The sequence below is a fragment of the Crocuta crocuta genome, unplaced genomic scaffold (genome assembly GCF_008692635.1).
Source record: "Crocuta crocuta isolate KB4526 unplaced genomic scaffold, BGI_CrCroc_1.0 scaffold25, whole genome shotgun sequence".
NCBI lineage: Eukaryota > Metazoa > Chordata > Mammalia > Carnivora > Hyaenidae > Crocuta > Crocuta crocuta.
The window spans coordinates 8,115,163-8,134,217 of NW_027532015.1; the positions used below are offsets into that span (position 1 = coordinate 8,115,163).

The following is a 19,055-nucleotide window of genomic DNA, read 5'->3' on the forward strand; positions in this document are numbered from 1 at the left end:
AATCCAAATGCCAACAGGCTACTCGCAGGCTTGGTCAATCCACTTTCCAGACATCCAGACTGATCGAAATTCCACTTAGATTCACACAACCTTTCATTTAACTGCATTATACCTCACAAATAAGTCTAAACTAGGTATTGGTATCCTTATTTTATAGATGAAGAAAACTAATGCTCAGAAGTTTCAGGATCTGCCTCCCCCAAATCACTTTTATCAACCCCCTGTGTCCATCCTCCAGCTGCTCTAGGCATTGCCTACTATCAACTCTTGGAGAAATACCTTCTGCCGCCAGTTGAATAGGAACCATCTCAGCACAAACACAGCCAGTGATTCGCTTTGGGATACTAAGTCCTGAGAACCTGGTCTCAATATGGAGCTAACTCTGTGGTGCAGTGAATGCACCAGAGTTCTCACAGGAACATGCTGCTGTGTGTCTCCAGCTGACACCACATCAGTGCTTAGCCTTCCCTCTGCCCTGTCCTTCTTCCCTCACTCCCTTTCTTCGGGGAAGTAACTCACCTGCACAACATCCTCTTCTTGAGTTCTGCTACTTGGAATTTTAACCTAAGATAAGTTGTCCTGGAAGTAATTCTAAGAAGTAGATTTTTGACTGTGGTTCTGGAGTTGATTCATTCACTGGTTAGTTGGCAGTGACCACAGAGATGAGATGCTAAGCCTGGCATGCTATAGAGATGAGATTGCTCAGACTTTCACTTGGGGTGAATTGGGTGAGGTGTAAAGGGAAAGAGATGCACTATTTCTGTAGCTTGAGAATTGTGGGGAAATAGTAAGTTGGGAGCCTGTTACTACGTACCACGGATACATTGAAGAGAGGAAACAACAGGGTTTTTGAGATGCTCAGTGGTGACTCTCCTCTAGAGGCCAGAGATGATAAGAAATGTATTACAGAACTAGGATACCTAGTAGCTATGGCGATGATAGGATCCCAGAATCGCAGAAGCCATGTGGTAGAACTTAACCACCAAAATCAACATGACATCATTTCCATAATGGGCAGAAAGTTTGCAATGGAGGGAACAGGAGGCTGAGCTCTAGAGATCTATGGAAATGTTTAACAGAATAAGGTGTTCCTAGGTGCCTGGGTGGCTCAGTTGGTTAGGTGTCTGGCTTTTCATTTTGATTGAGATCATGAACTCACCATCATGAAATAGAGCCCCATGTCAGGCTCTGCACTGAGCATTGAGATGCATTGAGCATTGAGCCTGCTTGGGATTCTCTCTCTCCCTCTCTCTCCACCTCTCTCTCAAAATAAATGAGTAAAAAGTTTTTTTTTTAAAGAATAAGTTGTTCTAAGAAGTAAGGTAGATGTGCATCCACCAAGGATATTGCTTAACATATATAATCAAAAGAGATCAAGAATAGATGAGCAGTCAGCATCCCTCCTCATCAGGGAAATACAAATCAAAACCACACTGAGATACCACCTCACGCGGGTCAGAGTGGCTAAAACAANTAAAAAAAATAAAAAATAAAAAATTAAATTAAATTAAATTAAATTAAATTAAATTAAAAAAAAAAAGAATAGATGAGCAGAAGACTGGCCAGCTGCCCCAATGGAAAGTCATGATCCCTTTTCCATTTTTCAAATCTGAGCCTGTTTTCAAACCCAGCCCAGAACATCTCCATTGACTGAAATAAAAGGCTAGGTCCACATGAGGAAGGACTCTGCAACACCATGGCAAGCATACAGCAGTAAGTCCCCTAGTTTTTCCCCCAAAGAATCTTAAGATAGCCATGCACTGGAGATTGGGAATACATGGCTTTTTAAAGGACTGTTACGGAGTCTGAGTTGGTGTTAATATCTAGAGACCAAAAGCACCTTCTGACTCCCTTGTGGGAGTTGGAGTATGTGAGAGTAAAGTAATTAACAGACACCTAGCCAGTTACACATGTTCACTGATCCACAGATCCCTACAGATTCATTCCCCTAATTTCTGAATGTATAACTGGAACAGACACATTCGGATTTTACAGAACTTTCATATTAGCTCCTTGATTTGTAGAATAAGAGTCGTAGTAGTAAAAAGGGCAAGTAGAAGTCTCTGAAAATACACCCTCAACTGCCGGGAGCCACACCGGCCTCTCTGGATGGCAGTCACAGCAAGGAAGTGGCAGTGTTTGCACAGCNCAGCCAAGATTGTAAATCAAAAACAATTTATATCTTGGGAGAGTAATGTAGAGTTTAGGATGTAGGGGTGATGGGTTTCACTATATCACACATTTAACCCACCATTCTGGCCTAACAGGTGAATCAGCATAACATTGAGTACCCATAAGCTTATCCAAGTAGTAGCCTCATTTTCATCTATCATATTAGATGCAGTGTATTTACTGTAACAGATTACCACAGCCTTCGGTGTATGGTTTGCAGCTTTGTCTATATCTGTCTGTCTTATATCTATCAGAATGAGAATCAGAAACAGTTTGCAATCACACAGGATAGATAACAGTATACATTCCTGGTCTTTCCCAGGAGTTGTCCAAGTCTTGCTATATTAATTCTCTATTAATTCTTTGCCATAATGCTCCAAAGAGATCCAGGCCACCTGGAATTTCCACAGAACTTCCCTTTGGTTCTCTAAATGGATGACATATTAGAGGTCCCCCCCATTTTATCTTGAATAGGATTGACATTTATTCCAGATATGGATTTACCTTTCCTACCCTTTTTGCCTCAGCTATCACCTGTGAAGATTCATACAGCTTATGATATCCTGGCATGGGATCACACCTAACATCATCTTTGGGCCAACAGACCTTCTTTGTAGTAAAGGAAGTATGGCACTGGGCATATGATTATAGATCATATATATGCAGCATCCAGAAACTGCCAGCCTGAAAGAACAGTGAAATAGCATCTTGAAGGTACAGCCAAGTCACAAGGCTTGCAAATGACGGAACACTATCTTTTAGGGTACAGAATAGATCTTAAGCCATCAGCCATTATACAGCTATGTCCCCATTAAGTAGAATACACATGTCTGGGAACCAACGAATAAAAGTCAGGATGGTCCCATCATTACTTCCTGTGACCCTTCAAGAAAATTATGCTTCTTATTCTCACAATTTTAGGCTCTGTGGATCTAAAGATCCTGGTTCCCAGAGGGGAGGCTTCCACCAAGGAACACAATAAGACGACCACTAAACTTAAAGCTAAGGCTGCTGTAGACCTGCCTGCAAGGAAAGGAGTTACCATATTGTTAGGGTTACTTGACCTTTTTCATCATAAGAAGTTCATATATTTGTCACTCACATTATCTACTATGGTGTCCCTTGGTTTTCTTATACCCAGAAGTGCAGCAACCACAGCTCAATAACAGTAGGGTAACCTGTAGGAACCTGTATGAGATGAGAGTCAACATCAGCCTACCAGGAAAGCCATCTGAACCAACATGAGAGCTGGAGAGGAGAATCTGGAGTGTGTGGTGATATTGGGAGATGATAAACATCAGTTACAGACCTGGGACTAATTGCAACAGTGGAAATCTACATCTGATCCACTGATCCTTCTCCTCTTAGTTTCCCCAGAAATTTTAAATACCTGGTGAGAAAGAAGAAGAGCTAAGTAGTACAAGGGATGGACTGTAGTAGATGCTGTTGTCCGGATATCCTTGACCAGGTCAATGCCCTAATCCCTAGGCTGCTGGGAATTTTGAGTTCTAAAGGCCTACCACTGCCTCCTTTTCTGGAGAATTAACCTTGGCCAAGCACAAGTCCCTTGTTTGGGAAGTTATCTCCCCTAGAATGGATAGCCCATTACAATAAATGACTGACATGGAAATGCTTTGAACTGAGATGAGCAGTCTGAGCTCCATCACCTCCTGAGGGATCAGCCAAAGCTGCAGTGTCCCTTAGTGACAGGAATCCGAGCCCTCAAGTTGGGTGTTCATGCACATCATGTTATAGGCCCTGATCTGACATCTTTAGTTTCCTTTACAAATCAGCTGAATATCCATCTATTCCCCCTACCTCTTGAACTAGTTGGAGGCCACTTTTCTCCCGTAACTTTGGAAAACAGAAGAGGAGGAGGGGAAGCGTATCACACAGCGTGTCACCGAAGTGGTCATAGTTGCCTCGGGGCAGGGACGGCCCGTGTGCCGCCGGTCTCGGCAGGTCTGAGAGCCGCCCGCTGGCCAGCCCTGGGGCCCGCGTGTCAAGCCTCAGCACGCTTGACAGGATGAAGCTGAGGCTTTCTCCCCACTGTGACTGGAGTGCATGTTTACACCAGCACTTTTTCTGCACACGTATCTTCAATCCAACAAGGCCGTTTTTAATGCTGAGTAACAGAGGCCACCAAGCAGCTACTGCGTCACACCCCCCTCGGCAACTGGCTGCAGTCTCTTCTGCACCGGGTTCCACACCAGACCTGCTTGGCACCACAGGGAGCTCCTGACCCCACTGCACAATGACATTCCAACCACCACCAGCCTGAAGTTACAGCCAACATGATTGTCACAAAGCAGGACCTTGGGTCCATGGGCACTGTCAGTGATAGTAAGCCATTTCCTGGGAGGAGTTGGGGCGCGGCAACTCCTCTCCGCCAGTCTGCTCGGGCCTTACGCTACCTCTTCCTGCCCTTCTCCTGAGACCACTCCCTCAACAAATTACTTACCCAAGAATCTCCAGCTTAGGCTGTGCTTCTAAGGGGCTGCCTTGGGGCGCCTGGGTGGCTCCGTTGGTTAAACATCCGACTTTGGCTCAGGACATGATCTCACAGTTTGTGAGTTCGAGCCCTGTGTCAGGCTCTGTACTGATGGCGCAGAGCCTGGAGCCTGCTTTGAATTCTGTGTCTCCCTCTCCCTCTGCCCCTTCCCCCCCTTCTCTCTCTATCTCTCTCTCTCTCTCTCAAAAGAGAGACCTGCCCTGAGAATTGCACTTTCCCAGGACCAGAACAGCTATTAAGCTGTAGAGTCGCTATTATTAAAAATAATTTTTTTTTGTTCATCTCCAAAGACCTTCCTCTTTCTTTAAGTCACACTCACTCTGGCACGCTATCCACCATTTGCTAACCCTCCATCACTGATTTAACTTTTTTACTGAGCAGCTGTTACAGAATGTAACACTGTATTAAGAGTGTTTGTGAAATGCCGCTTGCTTCTTCAACAGAGTCAACTACTTGAAATAACTAGTTTACAAAGATTGTATGAAGAATATGAATAAGCGCTAGAGAGATAACAGAAACAATCCCTGTATAAAGCAGTTCTGTGCACACAATTTTATCGTTCCTGAGCCCACCACAGCCGGTTCCAAATGTGCACTTAGAACTGGGCTGCTCAACATTTTAACCCAGTCCGCTCCTAAGATATTTCAAAACTTCATCACTCTCATGCCACCTAGCCCATTCCTTCCCCTCTGCATATGACCCTGATTCCTAACAAATAAAGAAAATAGATATGCTCAAGGATAAAAAAAAAAAAACCTCCTTGAATTCCTCCTGTTCTCCCTTGAGTAAAATTCCATAGCTGCTATAAACTTTCTTGTTGATGTGTAGTTATGTATACATGCACACAATGCATCAGACCCGCCTGGAGGGCTTACTAAAACACAGATGGCTGGACCCCATCCCCAGTAGATCAGTAGGTTCAGTAGATCAGGGGTAGGGCCCAAGAAGTTGCATTTCTAAATGTTCCCTTGATGATGCCGATACTGATGATCCAGGGACCCTACTTGGAGAACTACTTCTCTCAGGGATGTATCCAGGAGTGCAACTGCTTGAACATAGAATATGAATGTCTTCAGACTTTTAAAAAAATGTTTTTAATGTTTTTAAAATTTATTTTTGAGAGAGAGATAGCATGAACAGGGGAGGGTCAGAGAGAGAGGGAGATACAGAATCTGAAACAGGCTCCAGGCTCTGAGCTAGCTGTCAGCACAGAGCCCAATGTGGGGCTTGAACCCATAGACTGAGATCATGACCTGAGCCGAAGTCAGATGCTTAACCGAGTGAGCCACCCAGGCACCCCTGAATGTCTTCAGTCTTGATAGTCCCAAACTGTTTTCCAAAGTTGTTGTACAACTTATAGTACATTCCTACCAAAAATTAGAATTCATCACCAATAGTTGGCTTTATAAAATTTTAAAGCTTGATAATATGGTAGGAGTGCAGTGACATGTCATTGGTTTAATTAACCTTTCTCTGTCTATTAAACTTTTCAATATTTACTAGCCATTTGGATGATCTCTATTGTGAAATGCACAATCAAGTCATTTATCTGTCTTTCTATTGGATTTTCTGCCCTTTCTTAAAAAGTCAAATTTAAAGAGTTCTTTGTGTATTTGGAAACAAGTTTGTTGTTGTTTGTGGTGGTGGTGGTAGCTTATATAGGCTGTACATGTCTTCTCCCAGTCTGTGACTTGTATTTGTATTCTTTTAATTATATTTTTGATAAACAGAATTGTTTCATTTTTATGTAATTAAATACACTAATCTTGGCTCTTTGTTTTTTAGTACATGATTGCTAAGTTTAATTCAACTGTTATAGCCAATTCCACTTTGTAAAAATAACAAAATGTTTCCATCAAAATTATATTGTGATGTGAGTATAGGTTTGCTGCTTTGCCTTTGATAGAGCTTAGTAAAAACAAAAACAAAAAAACTTGTACCAGATGCACTTTTTACAAGTTTTAAGGCTTAATAAAAATACAGAGACTAATAATTTCTCAATGCAGACTAGAGGTCGAGAAAAGGATGCTAAGAGCTTTTTAATCTTCCAAACACAGGTAGTCTTGAATGTATAGAACATTTTCTAAATACAAATGCAGCAGATTTGCACGTGACCAAACTACCCATGCACACTGGACCCATTCCTACAGCTTCAGGGAAGGTAAGAAAGCAGGAAAAGATAGGGAGAAAAGAACAGAGAGAGTTCTGTCACTACTGTTCAGAAGCTCTTGCTATAGTTCATGTTTTCCTCATTCCCCAAAGCTTCTATTCCTATCTCTGGTTTCCCCCATCTCCACTCCAAATTCCTTGTCAGCGGACAGAACTAGAGAGCTTTTCCCTCCTATCTGGCTGATGACAGGGGCTTGGTGTCAGCAGGGACCACAGGAGTCAGCACTACAACATCAAATTTCTTCTTGGCAATCCAGTTTGGAATCACAAATTATTTTCTTATATATATATTTTAAAAAAACATAATTATAAGTGGTAGTTCATTTCTATCATTAGAACACTTCATTGTAAGTCAAGCAAGTTAGTGTGTTTAGGCTTAAAAAACTAAACCACCATATATGCCTTTTTTTGGTGGAGAAAAAACATCCTGGAATCTAAAGACCTTTCTGATAACAACTTTTGAACCACAAACCATTTAAAGGATGGAGACAGGAAGTACCTGATAGAGCCTGTCACATGGAATGAGTACATAGAATGAGTGCTTCTTGACCCCAAAGTCAGCAAGGCAACTGAGAAGGGACACGAGTTTTGGGCTCTTCTCTGCAGGAGGTGCTCCTTGCAGCTGTCAGATCCAATTGCGGGTCTTCTCCCTCACGGAAGAAAACAGCGTCCTTGGGTTTGTTTGGCTGTGCCAAGGGTGAAGTGACAGTGGCTCGTCTTCCCACAAGGCGGGTTCAGACACCACTGATTTTTGGAAAAATAACACTTCTCCTTTCAGGGATTTTTGTCTTTTTAGGTATGTCCTGAGGTTCTGCAATTGGTCCAAAAATTTTAGATGTCTTCCTGTTGGGCCTACTTGAAGGAACAGCTCCTTCTGGGCTTATGAAACAATTGCTCAGTTCTCCTCCTGAAGGCTTCACAGCCCTGGTGCTGGCCAGCCACTCTTTCTAGCCCTTGAGCATGTTGACTTCTGCTGAAAGCCTCCCTCAGTTCTCCTAATTTTGGGTTATATGTTTAGTGCATTCTTGTCTCATTAGAGAACCCCCTCTCTCCCTCAAAGTCATGAAGATATTCTCCTATATTAATCATTGAATAACTTCATAATTGACCTCATATTAGATCTCATACGCACCTGGAATTGACCACTGTGTACAGTGTGAACTAGAAGTCCAATTTCACTTGTTTTCTTACATGTTGCACAGCTGTCCTAGCACTGTTATCAGACAGATTTTCTTTTCTCCCACTTCCCTGTAACACACCTGCCATATCTCATTATCTGCTTGTGTGGGGACCATTTTATTTTCTTCTTGCTGAAATATAGAAACACCATTACTTTTTTTATGTTGATTTTGTATCCAGCAACTTTCCTTCACTTCATTAATGGGTTTCATATGTTCAATTTACTCTTAAGCACTTCAAAACCTCTGACCAAGTAAGCACATGCTCCCAGTAAGAAAATTGTTCCAAAGCATCTCAAAGGCTCTTATAAATCTAAATTTAACTTATACGTTTGCTAAAGCCATTTCTTTTAACTATTAGAATGCCACTTGCAAATTTGGTCACATTCTTTCTTAAATTTGAAATTAAAAGTCAATTATACATTTTAAATAATAGAATCACAACATTAATCCATCAGATAGTCTGAAATGCCAAAGTCTTTTACATATTACAAACACTTTAACATACATAGATAGGCTATTCTTAAGCCTAACTCACTAATTCTATGATTTAATTCATCATCCTTCTATTATAGATCTTTGAATGAAAAGTCAGTCACCTTCTAAATGAAGTAGCTTTAGCACTGAAGGTGATGAGAAGTTTCACTTCAGGAGAACTGAGGTTATCACCTGGAGTAAGTCATTGTCACTAAGTATGTAATTTATGATCTAAGATACTTGCCAGTAAGAAATTTGAGACTGAATGGGAACCTGGGGGAAGTATAAAATAATCTACAGGTGCCACCCGAGTCTTTCTAAAAAAATCATCTCTAAATTATATGGCATCCAAACCCAAACTCTTCAGGTAAAATTTCTCAATCTGCCTCTCCGAGTTCACAAGTCAAACGTCCCAGTTCATAGCTATTCCTTGGGCACACTGCAGGCTTAGGGGTGTGCACGTCGGCAGTAAGACCAGCCGTTGTGGGGACAGACCCAGGGAAGAAACCTGCACAGGTTCTGGACGTGGGCCTGGGGCCATATGTATATGGAATTTGTGCTTCAAATCTTTGTTGTGTGTGTGTGCTTGAGCCAGGGGTTGGGGACGTGGGAGCATGGATGAGTATGTATGTCAAGTAAGTTTCCTTGACCAATGGACTTGTCAGTTCTTGGGAGGGTGTAGCCAGCTCCCTGAAGTGAGGGAGCCCAGAACAAGGCCCACTTTTGTCTTGATCTCAGGGCAAAACTGCACTTTAATGAGGACAGAACTGCAGGTATTTTTGTATCCTTTTTAAGTAAAGCTGTTAAGCCAGGTACAAAGATTATCCTAGCAAATCAAGGGACAGAAACCTAGAAATGAAAAGGTATGTAGGATGCCTTTCTGGCTCAGTCAGCCGGTGGAGCATGTGACTCTTGACCTTCGGGTTGTGGCTTCCAAGGCCACACTGGGTGTAGAGTTTCTTAAAAAGAAAAAATCTTGGGAGGAAACAAAAGTACATCAACAGCATTTAGCCATCTCAAGGGCTCCAAAGATGAGACTTCAGAAATATTTTTATATCTCGACAAAACAAATCAGTTCCTTAAACAACAAAAGCAGTTAACTTATTGAAACTTCTTATTAGAGCAGTTCTCAGTGGTCATAATGTTAGAATGTTTTTTACAAGTGGGACTGAGAGGCAGATATCTAGTTGGAAGTGGAGAGGCTTGAAACTGCATTTGCACAGTGGTTTACATAAACTGAAGAAAAAGTGAGAAAAATGGGTGGGCAAATGGCACCATTGGTACTTTGCCATGGCCACGTGTGCCAATCTGTCCCACCCCCAAATTCCTTTTTGGCCTTAAGATACTATAAACAATAAACAGCTAAGTTGCTTCTGTGTCCTTTTCTTTTTGGGCCCCTGTACGCAGCGTATGAACACAGATCCTTTGGAGACCTCTACATTAGGAAACAATCCTAGGTGACATATGAAGGAGATATACTACAAATGAATAAAATCACAAAAATACACATAGAGATTTTGAAACATGCTCTGTTTCATAAATGAAAGTAAGTGCAGCTTGTGAAAGAAACCAGACTTTGATATGGATGTCATCACTTCTCTTTTATACACATACCTGTTCTAAAAAAAGTCAAAACCAAAGAGCTTCCCTGTGTTGATTTAAAACCAAGAGGCATTAAACCTTCCCTAGGAACTACACATATCTTACACTTGCTAAAATTCAAATCAAAGGAAAGTATAAGCTCAGCTCCTTTCCTCCAGCGTCACCTACAACGTTCACTCTAGGTAAACTACAAGGAATCACATGTTTAAGGTACTTAAGGGGCGCCTGGGTGGCTCAGTCGTGTCTCTTGATTTTGGCTCAGGTCACGATCACACGGTTTGCAAGACTGAACCCTGCGTCAGGCTCTGTGCTGACAGTGCAGAACCTGCTTGGGATTCTCTCTCTCCCCCTCTCTCTAGCCCTACCCCACTCATGCTCACTTTCTCAAAATAAGTAAAAGCTTAAAAAATTTTTTTAATGGGTGCTTCTTGTTCTTAGATTTCATATTCTAACTTGTGATTACTGATATTCAAGGACCTGCCTCAGCTATGAAAAAGTTCCTCACAATTGAAGTGACTCTGTAACAGTTAAAATTTAGTATATTCATAATTTTGTAAAGCCTTGTCTTAGGTCTCTGTCATTAGCTCCAAAGAAAATATTGCTCCCCCACCCCCAATCCACATCTCTTTAAGTTTAAGGTAGTAAATGGTGGCAACTTCGAGGTGGCTAGTCCCAACTCCTGGGGGATGTTTTGAGATTTGGGGTATCTCCCTGACTAATACCAGCAGGAAAATAGTATTATAATTCAACAGTTTTTTTGGAGTGCCAACAATAGGTAAATCATTTTGCTAATATAATGGAGAAGAGTTACAGATTTCAAAGGAACTTACATTCAAATGAGATATGTCATATGTACCCAGATTACACTGTAATTTATGTAATTATTCCTTTATTGTTGGCTCTAAAGTTGTTTCCAATCCTTTGCTGTCACTCAAGATGTTGTCACAAACATTCATTCATTCGTTTATCCAATAAATATTAATTTAGTGTCTCTGATCTGTCAATCATTAATCTTAGTGCTGTAAGATTTCATATCACTGCAATGAGTGGAATATGTATAATGTGTATGTAATACTTCAAAGTTCCTTTGTGAAATTTCTCCAGACAAATTTTTGTTCAAAAATTGTACCAGCTTGTGATTTAATGTAATGGCTAAACAAAAGAGAGGGATGGCCTGTTAAATCTCAAATGAAGAGTCATAGAATGCATGCCTGTGGCAATCATATTTTCCTTAGGAGCAATTATAAAAAAAGATACAGTACACTTTAAGCTTTTGAAATATATACCCAATTAGAGGCAAAACCCTTCAAAAATTGAGTTCCAGATCCGCTCAGATACATGAAACTCAGGATAGCCAGGAAAGAAAAGCTGAAGATAAAGACATTTCTAATCACAAGAAAATATGCCTAACAAACTTCTTTTAAAAAATTCCCTAAATTCTTTATCACCTAAACTCCACATTCCTGGTTTTTAAAATTTTTTTGTTTATTTATTTTTGAGAGAGAGAGAGAGGCAGATTGTGAGCAGGGGAAGGGCAGAAAGAGGAGGAGACACAGAATCTGAAGGAGGATCTAGGCTCTGAGCTGCCAGCACAGAGTCGGACATGGGCTCACCCACAAACCGTGAGATCATGACCTGAGCCGAATGAAGTCAGTCGCCCAACTGACTGAGCCACCCAGGCACCCCCCACTGCTGTTTAATCCAACTAAATATAAAACCCCAAAGTAAAATTTGCATGAGAAGGGAAGGACTGCTTGCTTCTCTCCTAAATTCTCAGAGTTTTAGTGCCTTCGAGAATACAGCAAACCAAAGTTTTGCCTTTAGCATCTCAGTCACAGGTACAGTTCCCTCACTGTGGTTGAGAAACTCCAGGTGGCTACTTATAAAATGTTCTCAATTGTCCATCTATTTTTTGGCGTTGAGTACTGTTTTGGCGACCCCTAGTGTGAAACGTGGTATCAACACCTGCACATGTTGAAAATCCTTGCATTTTTAACTTGCTTACAGACAAAAAATGGTAGCTAAAATAATTTTTCACCAAAGGAAATGTGACTTTAGTTCATGTCAATTTGAAGTTCATATTTTTCTACAATAATAATAAAATTTAAATATAATTTCTGGATACAGAAGGCATTTGACAAGAAGAGGTTGGTTAGAGTATGATATCCACACAATGAAATATTACACAGCTGTAAAACAAGACCAGAAAGAATGAGGAAGCTCTTCATGTACCCTATGATATGTCAAAAAATAAACAAAAACCAAAATATTCATTTGAGCACTTTGCTACCATCCACATTTTAAAACGAGTAAAATATCATATATATTTGTGTTTGCCTATATACATCCACTAAAAACCGTCTCTGGGAGGATATACAAGATACGCATAGCAATGGGTACTTACTGAGGATGGGGGTGGGGAATGGGTAGATGGTAGAAACTGCATTCCTCTGTATATTTTTTTTGGTTTTGAAGGATGCCTTGACTATTCAAAATACTAAATGACTTTTAAAATATTTAAAGCCATTAGCACAAGACCAAGAAAAATGAAAAGATTAAAATATTAGCCTGCATTTCCAGACTTAAAAAAATAGACAAAATATAATTTTTTGCCTAAAAAATGTATATTTTCTTTTCCCTATGCATTTTTAATTCTATATTCTTTTCCAATAGAATCTTTTCTTGCATATTTTTCTTACTCAAATGCCAAATTGTAAGATAGTATTTGATAGTTACATAAAAGCCACCTAACAGGCAGGATTGAGTTGAGGTAATAATATCTTGGGTCGGGAAATATTAAAGACTTTCCTGGAAGGAGACTCTGTCTTCCCTAAGGTCCCCTGGTTACCAAAATTCTTTATTGCCAATAAGCATAAGAAATTGTGATATTCCTTAGTAGGTCACAATTTGAGACTCACAAGGAATATCTTTAAGTATATATAGCAGATACTTGGGAATAAATCTAATAGAAGATGTGAAAGACTTTTATGGGGAAAATTATAGACACTTTATTTGAAGTAAAAAAAGTAGAAGTAAAAACAAAAATTGTAATGCTTCCTATGTGCATAGATAAGAAAATTCAATATAGTTAAGATGACAGTTCTTTCCAAATAAATCTGTAAAATCAATTTAATTACAATTCAAATTGAAGCAGGGTTTTTGTGTTATTTGCAAGCAGTCTTGCTAAATGCAAGGTTTTTTGGTGACTTCAAGGGTCATTTGGGGAAATGTATGAAATATCATTCAGAGATTTTAGATTTTAAAACTTAACCTTTATTTAAGTTATACATTGAAAAAATGCCTTTTTTCCTTAAAGTTGTAAATTCAGTTAAAAATCCTAGACCATTCACGGGGCGTTTGGGTGGCTCAGTCAGTTAAGCATCTGACTTCAGCCGTGATCTCAAGATCTGTGGGTTTGCGCTCCATTTTGGGCTTGGAGCCTGCTTTGGATTCTGTGTCTCCCTTTCTCTCTCCTCCTCCCCTGCTTGCACTCTTTCTCTCAACAATAAACATTAAAAAAAATTTTTTTTTAAATCCTAAACCATTCATAAGTCTAGCAAAATTTCACAATCACTCTTAATAGGCCTGTGGATAAAATTTAGATCCACTCCAAATTTTTACTCTTAAACATTTTAAACCACATTTGTTAATATAATATGTTGCATTTTCCTTGTATTCCAATTGTCTGACTTAACAAAGGTTTTTCACATAAACTGTTTTCACAAATCTAATTAAATTTACAAATATGTAAAAAGGAACACTTTTTTTACATATTCCTCATTACTGTATAAAACCGTTAACCACTAAATTGTGCCCCTCCAAAAATCACGATGAAGTCCTAACACCCAGTAACTCTCAATGTGACCACATTTGGAGAGAGGGGGCCTTTAGATAAAATGAAGTCATATGAGTAGACCTTAATCCAATATGATTGGCCTTTTTATTTTTTAAAATCTATGTATTTATCTTCTAGAGAAGTTTATTGAATACACTACAACGGAGTGGAAGGCTGAATAGCAGAGGAGAGGCTGTCTGCGTTATCGGCCTTTTTATAAGAGGAGATTAGGACACAGACACACAGAGGAACACACACAGAGGGAAGATGGCCATCTGTGAGCCAAGGAGAGAAGCCTCAGAATGAAGCCAACCCTGCCATCACTTTAATCTTGGACTTTTGGTCTCCAGAACTGTGAGGGAATACATTTCTATTGCTTAAGGCACTATGGTGCTTTGCTTGGGCAGCCCCAGCAAACTAATATACTTTAGCTATTAACTACTACATGTAAATGTATTTTCCATCTAGTTCTAAAGAACTTTGAATTTGAGGAATTCTCTCATATACTTAGAATCATTGTTTAAAATTTTTTTTTAAATATTTATTTTTGAGAGAGAGAAAGAGACAGAGTAAGAGCAGGGGAGGGGCAGAGAGGGAGACACAGAATCTGAAGCAGGCTTCAGGCTCTGAGCTCTCAGCAGAATCTGATGGAGGGCTCAAAGGATCAAGAATTGTTAAGACATCTCCAAAAAAAAAAAAAAAAAAAAAAAGAAATTGTACAGGTTTCACCCTGCCAGGTATCAAGACTTATTATAAAGGTATATTAAAAAAATAAAAATAACTAATGTGTTACTAATGTGCATATAGACTAGTAGAACAGAATACTTAGAAACAGATCTATGCAAATACAACAGAAGCATTAAAGTTGAGTAGGGAAAGGTTGTACTATTTAATGAATGAGGGTATCACTTTGAACTAGCTAGCCATATAGGAAATATTTGAAAATTAGATCCCTAAAGCCAAATAAATCAACATAAAAATTTTCAGATAGATTAAATTTCTAAATATAGAAGTCAAAATTATAAAACTTTTAGAATAAACCATTTTTTATGGCTCCAGGGTAAAAAAAGAGTTTTGTTTGATTTCATTGTTTAATCCAATTAAAAAAGCACAAACCATAAAGGAAGGCTGATGCATTTTACTACTTTAAAATTAACTTCTTGGGGTGCCTGGGTGGCTCAGTTGGTTAAGTGCCCAACTTCGGCTCAAGTCATGATCTCACTGTTCGTGGGTTCGAGCCCCGCATCAGGCTCTGTGCTGATAGCTCAGAGCCTGGAGCCTGCTTCAGATTTTATATCTCCCTCTCATCCTGACCCTCCCCTGCTCACGTTCTCTCTCTCTCCCTCTCTCTCAGAAATAAATAAACATTAAAAAATAAAAAATAAATAAAATAAACCCAACTTTTTACAAGATACCATAAAGAAAGTGTAAGATGAATCACAGACTGGAAAGAAATATTTTCATTGCATATAACTAGCAAGACTGGTATCCAGAATATATAAAGATCTCCTAAAAAATTAGTAAGAAAAAGACAAACATGCCAATAAAAATTGTCAAAGTATGAATATGCAATTCACACATTAGAAACATAATGGACCAGTAAATTCATAAAAATATGCCATCTCCCTAGTAAGCAGGGATCGCAAATTAAAGAAATAATGAAATTCTGCTCCATCCATCGAATTAAAAAAAAATTAAATGTCTGAAGACATCAAATTTTGGGAAGGATGTGGATCATAAGGAATTCTTATTCTCTTCTTGGGAGAGCCAATTGGTATAATCAGTTTGGACAACAATAAGGCAAACTAGCAAAGTTTGACGACACTCATCCCTGTCTCACTTACCTATATATGTGAGGCCCTAAAGCAACTCCTTCACGTGGATAAGAATCTATGTACAAGATATTTATTGCACCATTGTTTCTTATGGCAAAAATATAAAATTAAATGTCCATTATTGAGATACTGGACGTATTATGGTATATTAATTCAATAGCATACTACATGATAGGGAAAATGCATTAAAATTACATGTATCAGGGTGCCTGAGTGGATCAATGGGTTAAGCGTCTGACTTTAGCTCAGGCTGTGATCTTGCAGTTTGTGATTTCAAGCCCCAGATCAGGCTTTGTGCTGCCAGCTCAGAGCCTGAAGCCTGCTTCAGATTCTCTCTCTCTCTGTCTCTCTCTCTCTCTCTCTGTCTCTGCCCCTCCACTGCTCTTGCTCTGTTTCTCTCTCAAAAATAACCATCAAAAAAATAATTCTTAAAATTGCATATATCAACCTGGATTCTGAGGAGGGAAAATACCAACAGGGTGTCATTTATGTAAAGTTTCAAAACTTGCATACCAATAACACCTTGGATACACAAACTTTCAGCAATCAAAAAATAAAAACAAACAACTAGACTTGGGAAAGATTAACTCTCAATTCAAGCTAGTCTCCTGAAGTGAATAGATTAGGGAGAGGAACACAGAGAACTTCATGTTTATTTAACAAAGTTGGAAACAATGGCAAAATGACAAGCTTTGATATATCTGAATGGTGAATCCACAGATATGTCTTATAATAAGTCTCTACATTTCAGGAGTATAATGTTTATTATAATAGCTTAAACAGAATAAGACTTTTTTTTCTTTCATTTTTGGCCCAGGCATTTGATCCCATAAGGAGCATTTTTTGTACCATTTCCTTTCCTTTAAATCGGTTTTTAGAAAATAAAACTTGTTTATGTTTTAGGTATGCAACATGATTTGATATATATACATAATGAAATGATTGTACTACAGTCCAGCTAATTGACACATCCATCTCCTCACAGTTACACGTGTGTGTGTGTGTGTTCAGAGTACCTGAAATCTACTCTTGGGCAAATTTCTAATGTTCAATACAATATTAACTTCAGTCCTCATGCTGTACAGATCTCATCTGTACGTAACTGGGATTTTGTATCAGAATAAAACCATTTTAAAGTTCTCTTTCTCCCAGTAAAGAATTCCTTCTATTTGGCTGCCATACAGTTGTTCATCCACTCATCAAATGTTTTTTGAGAATACACTCTCTGCCAGGCCATGAGGATATCATAGAGATATCATAAAAGAGGCAGGTGACAAAAGATAGCATCGAAAAAACAAACTACTTTTCTCAAGGGTTTGAATTCACCTAAAGAAGTTCTTAAACCAAAAAGTAGAATATGGAGCGAAAATAACGAAGAGAGATGGACAAGACTCAAACAAGTGGGACAATTTACATCTGTCTGATGTGGCCAAAGCCGATTTCAAGGAGATGCTTTTGAGCTGACTTAAAGAGAGAAGATGTTAGCCAGGGGAACAAAAGCATTCCGAGCGGAGGGAACAGCTAGTACAAAGACGTGGTGAGGCGAGCTGCACGGAACGTCGAGAAATACAGGCGTGCGGAGTGGGGCGAGGGGCTGGGGGGAGGATATCAAATTAAGAAGCGGGAGAGGAAGGAGGGGCTTGGGGAGGGAGCCCGAACACGTCAGGACTAGTATAGCACTTCGGTCACCAGGCAGGAAACGGCGGCCCTGCAAGCGTTGAAATAACGTTCACTCTACAGAGCTTATGAGACACAGAGGTGGGGCCAGAACTTGCGTCGACTGATTTCAGAGTGATCCACCCCTGGCTGTGAAGGGACGGCCACGCCGCCACATTCGTTCCGAAATCAAAATTATACCGACTTCATTTTCACAGCTGCCTGTGGCCCCGTCCTACTTGAGCTTCCCATTTCTTCTCAGTTCTCACCCTCCCAAGGATGCTCCCCGCCTCTCCGACACTACACTCCATCCGGCAGCCGGCGGCCCCTAACCGTGACAAGTCCCAGAAGCCGGCGCGCACTAGCCCTCGGAGACTACAGGTCCCAGCATGCAAAGCTCCCCTTCAGAAAAAGGGTCACTAACTGAACCATAATGCAACGCTCTACGAACGGGGAGGGGCTTTCTGGGGGGAGGGCGGGCGACTTGTAGTGTCGCCTAGGCAACTCCAATTGCAAGGCAAAATACACTTCCGCTTCCGCTTCTGAGCCCTAGGACCGCGAGTCCACGCAGATTCGTCGCTATGACGCCATTCGCTTGCGACTGCGCGGGCCTGGAGGGTCCGTGCCGCGGCCTCTCTCCCGCGTGAAAATCTAGAGCTGCTCGTTCTTATCTGTGGCCTCTGACCTGGGAGCAGAGGGAAGGCGGCGAGATGACGGACCGCTACACCATCCACAGTCAGCTGGAGCACCTGCAGTCCAAGTACATCGGCACGGGCCACGCCGACACCACCAAGTGGGAATGGCTGGTGAACCAGCACCGCGACTCCTACTGCTCTTACATGGGCCACTTCGACCTTCTTAACTACTTTGCCATTGCGGAGAATGAGAGCAAAGCGCGAGTCCGCTTCAACTTGATGGAGAAGATGCTGCAGCCTTGCGGACCACCAGCCGACAAGCCGGAGGAGAACTGAGACCGCTGTGCGGGAGCATCTCCTGAGTTCCTCCCTTTTGCCGTCGTTCCTGCCTGTTCCTGAACCAAGTGGACCGATTCTCCGTGGCTCCTATTTCTCGTGCTTTCCTGGTGCAGCAGTGCGTAGCCGGGGGCGTCTCGCCTGGCCCGCCGTCCTGTGGACCTTTCCGAACGCAGCGCTGGGATAACCACCAGGACCCCTGAGAACTGAGACTGTGGAGAGCTCCTGAAGTCAGCTTGAGAGGGGAGAAGGCACTGGAATGAGACGGGATTTGGAGGCTCGTTTTTGGCTAGTTGATTGTCGTCGTTGCTTTTTCTATAAAGTTTAGAAATTTTTCAGTCTCTTGGTGTGGACTGCTTGTGTTTGGGTGGAGGGGTCCAGGGAGGGCTCTGGGGACTTTGGTTTCGTAGGGAGACAGAAGAGGTGGGGGGTGTTGGGGAGGGGGTGAGCGGTGGCGGGATTGAGCACAGGGCCGGCGTTCGTTGCCAGACACCTAAATACGCCATGCACAACCTTTATAATATTCCCCAACCTTGACTTCTCCCAAGAGCTTTTTTCCGACCCATAATGCCTTCAGTAATGAGGTTTGTGATCACTGTATCCCACCTTCATTTTCTTCCATTCAAAAAACCTTTGCCGGCATTGCCC

General features: G+C 40.9%; 1 protein-coding gene across 1 annotated transcript; it reads left to right on the plus strand.

The window, feature by feature from the left end:
• The first annotated feature begins 18,020 nt into the window (after window positions 1-18,020).
• Window positions 18,021-18,748, plus strand: SF3B5 (splicing factor 3b subunit 5). The gene has a single exon (XM_077776045.1). It carries the CDS (start codon window positions 18,147-18,149, stop codon window positions 18,405-18,407), a length of 261 nt encoding a protein of 86 aa, XP_077632171.1. The 5' UTR covers window positions 18,021-18,146; the 3' UTR covers window positions 18,408-18,748.
• Window positions 18,749-19,055: the final 307 nt, after the last annotated feature.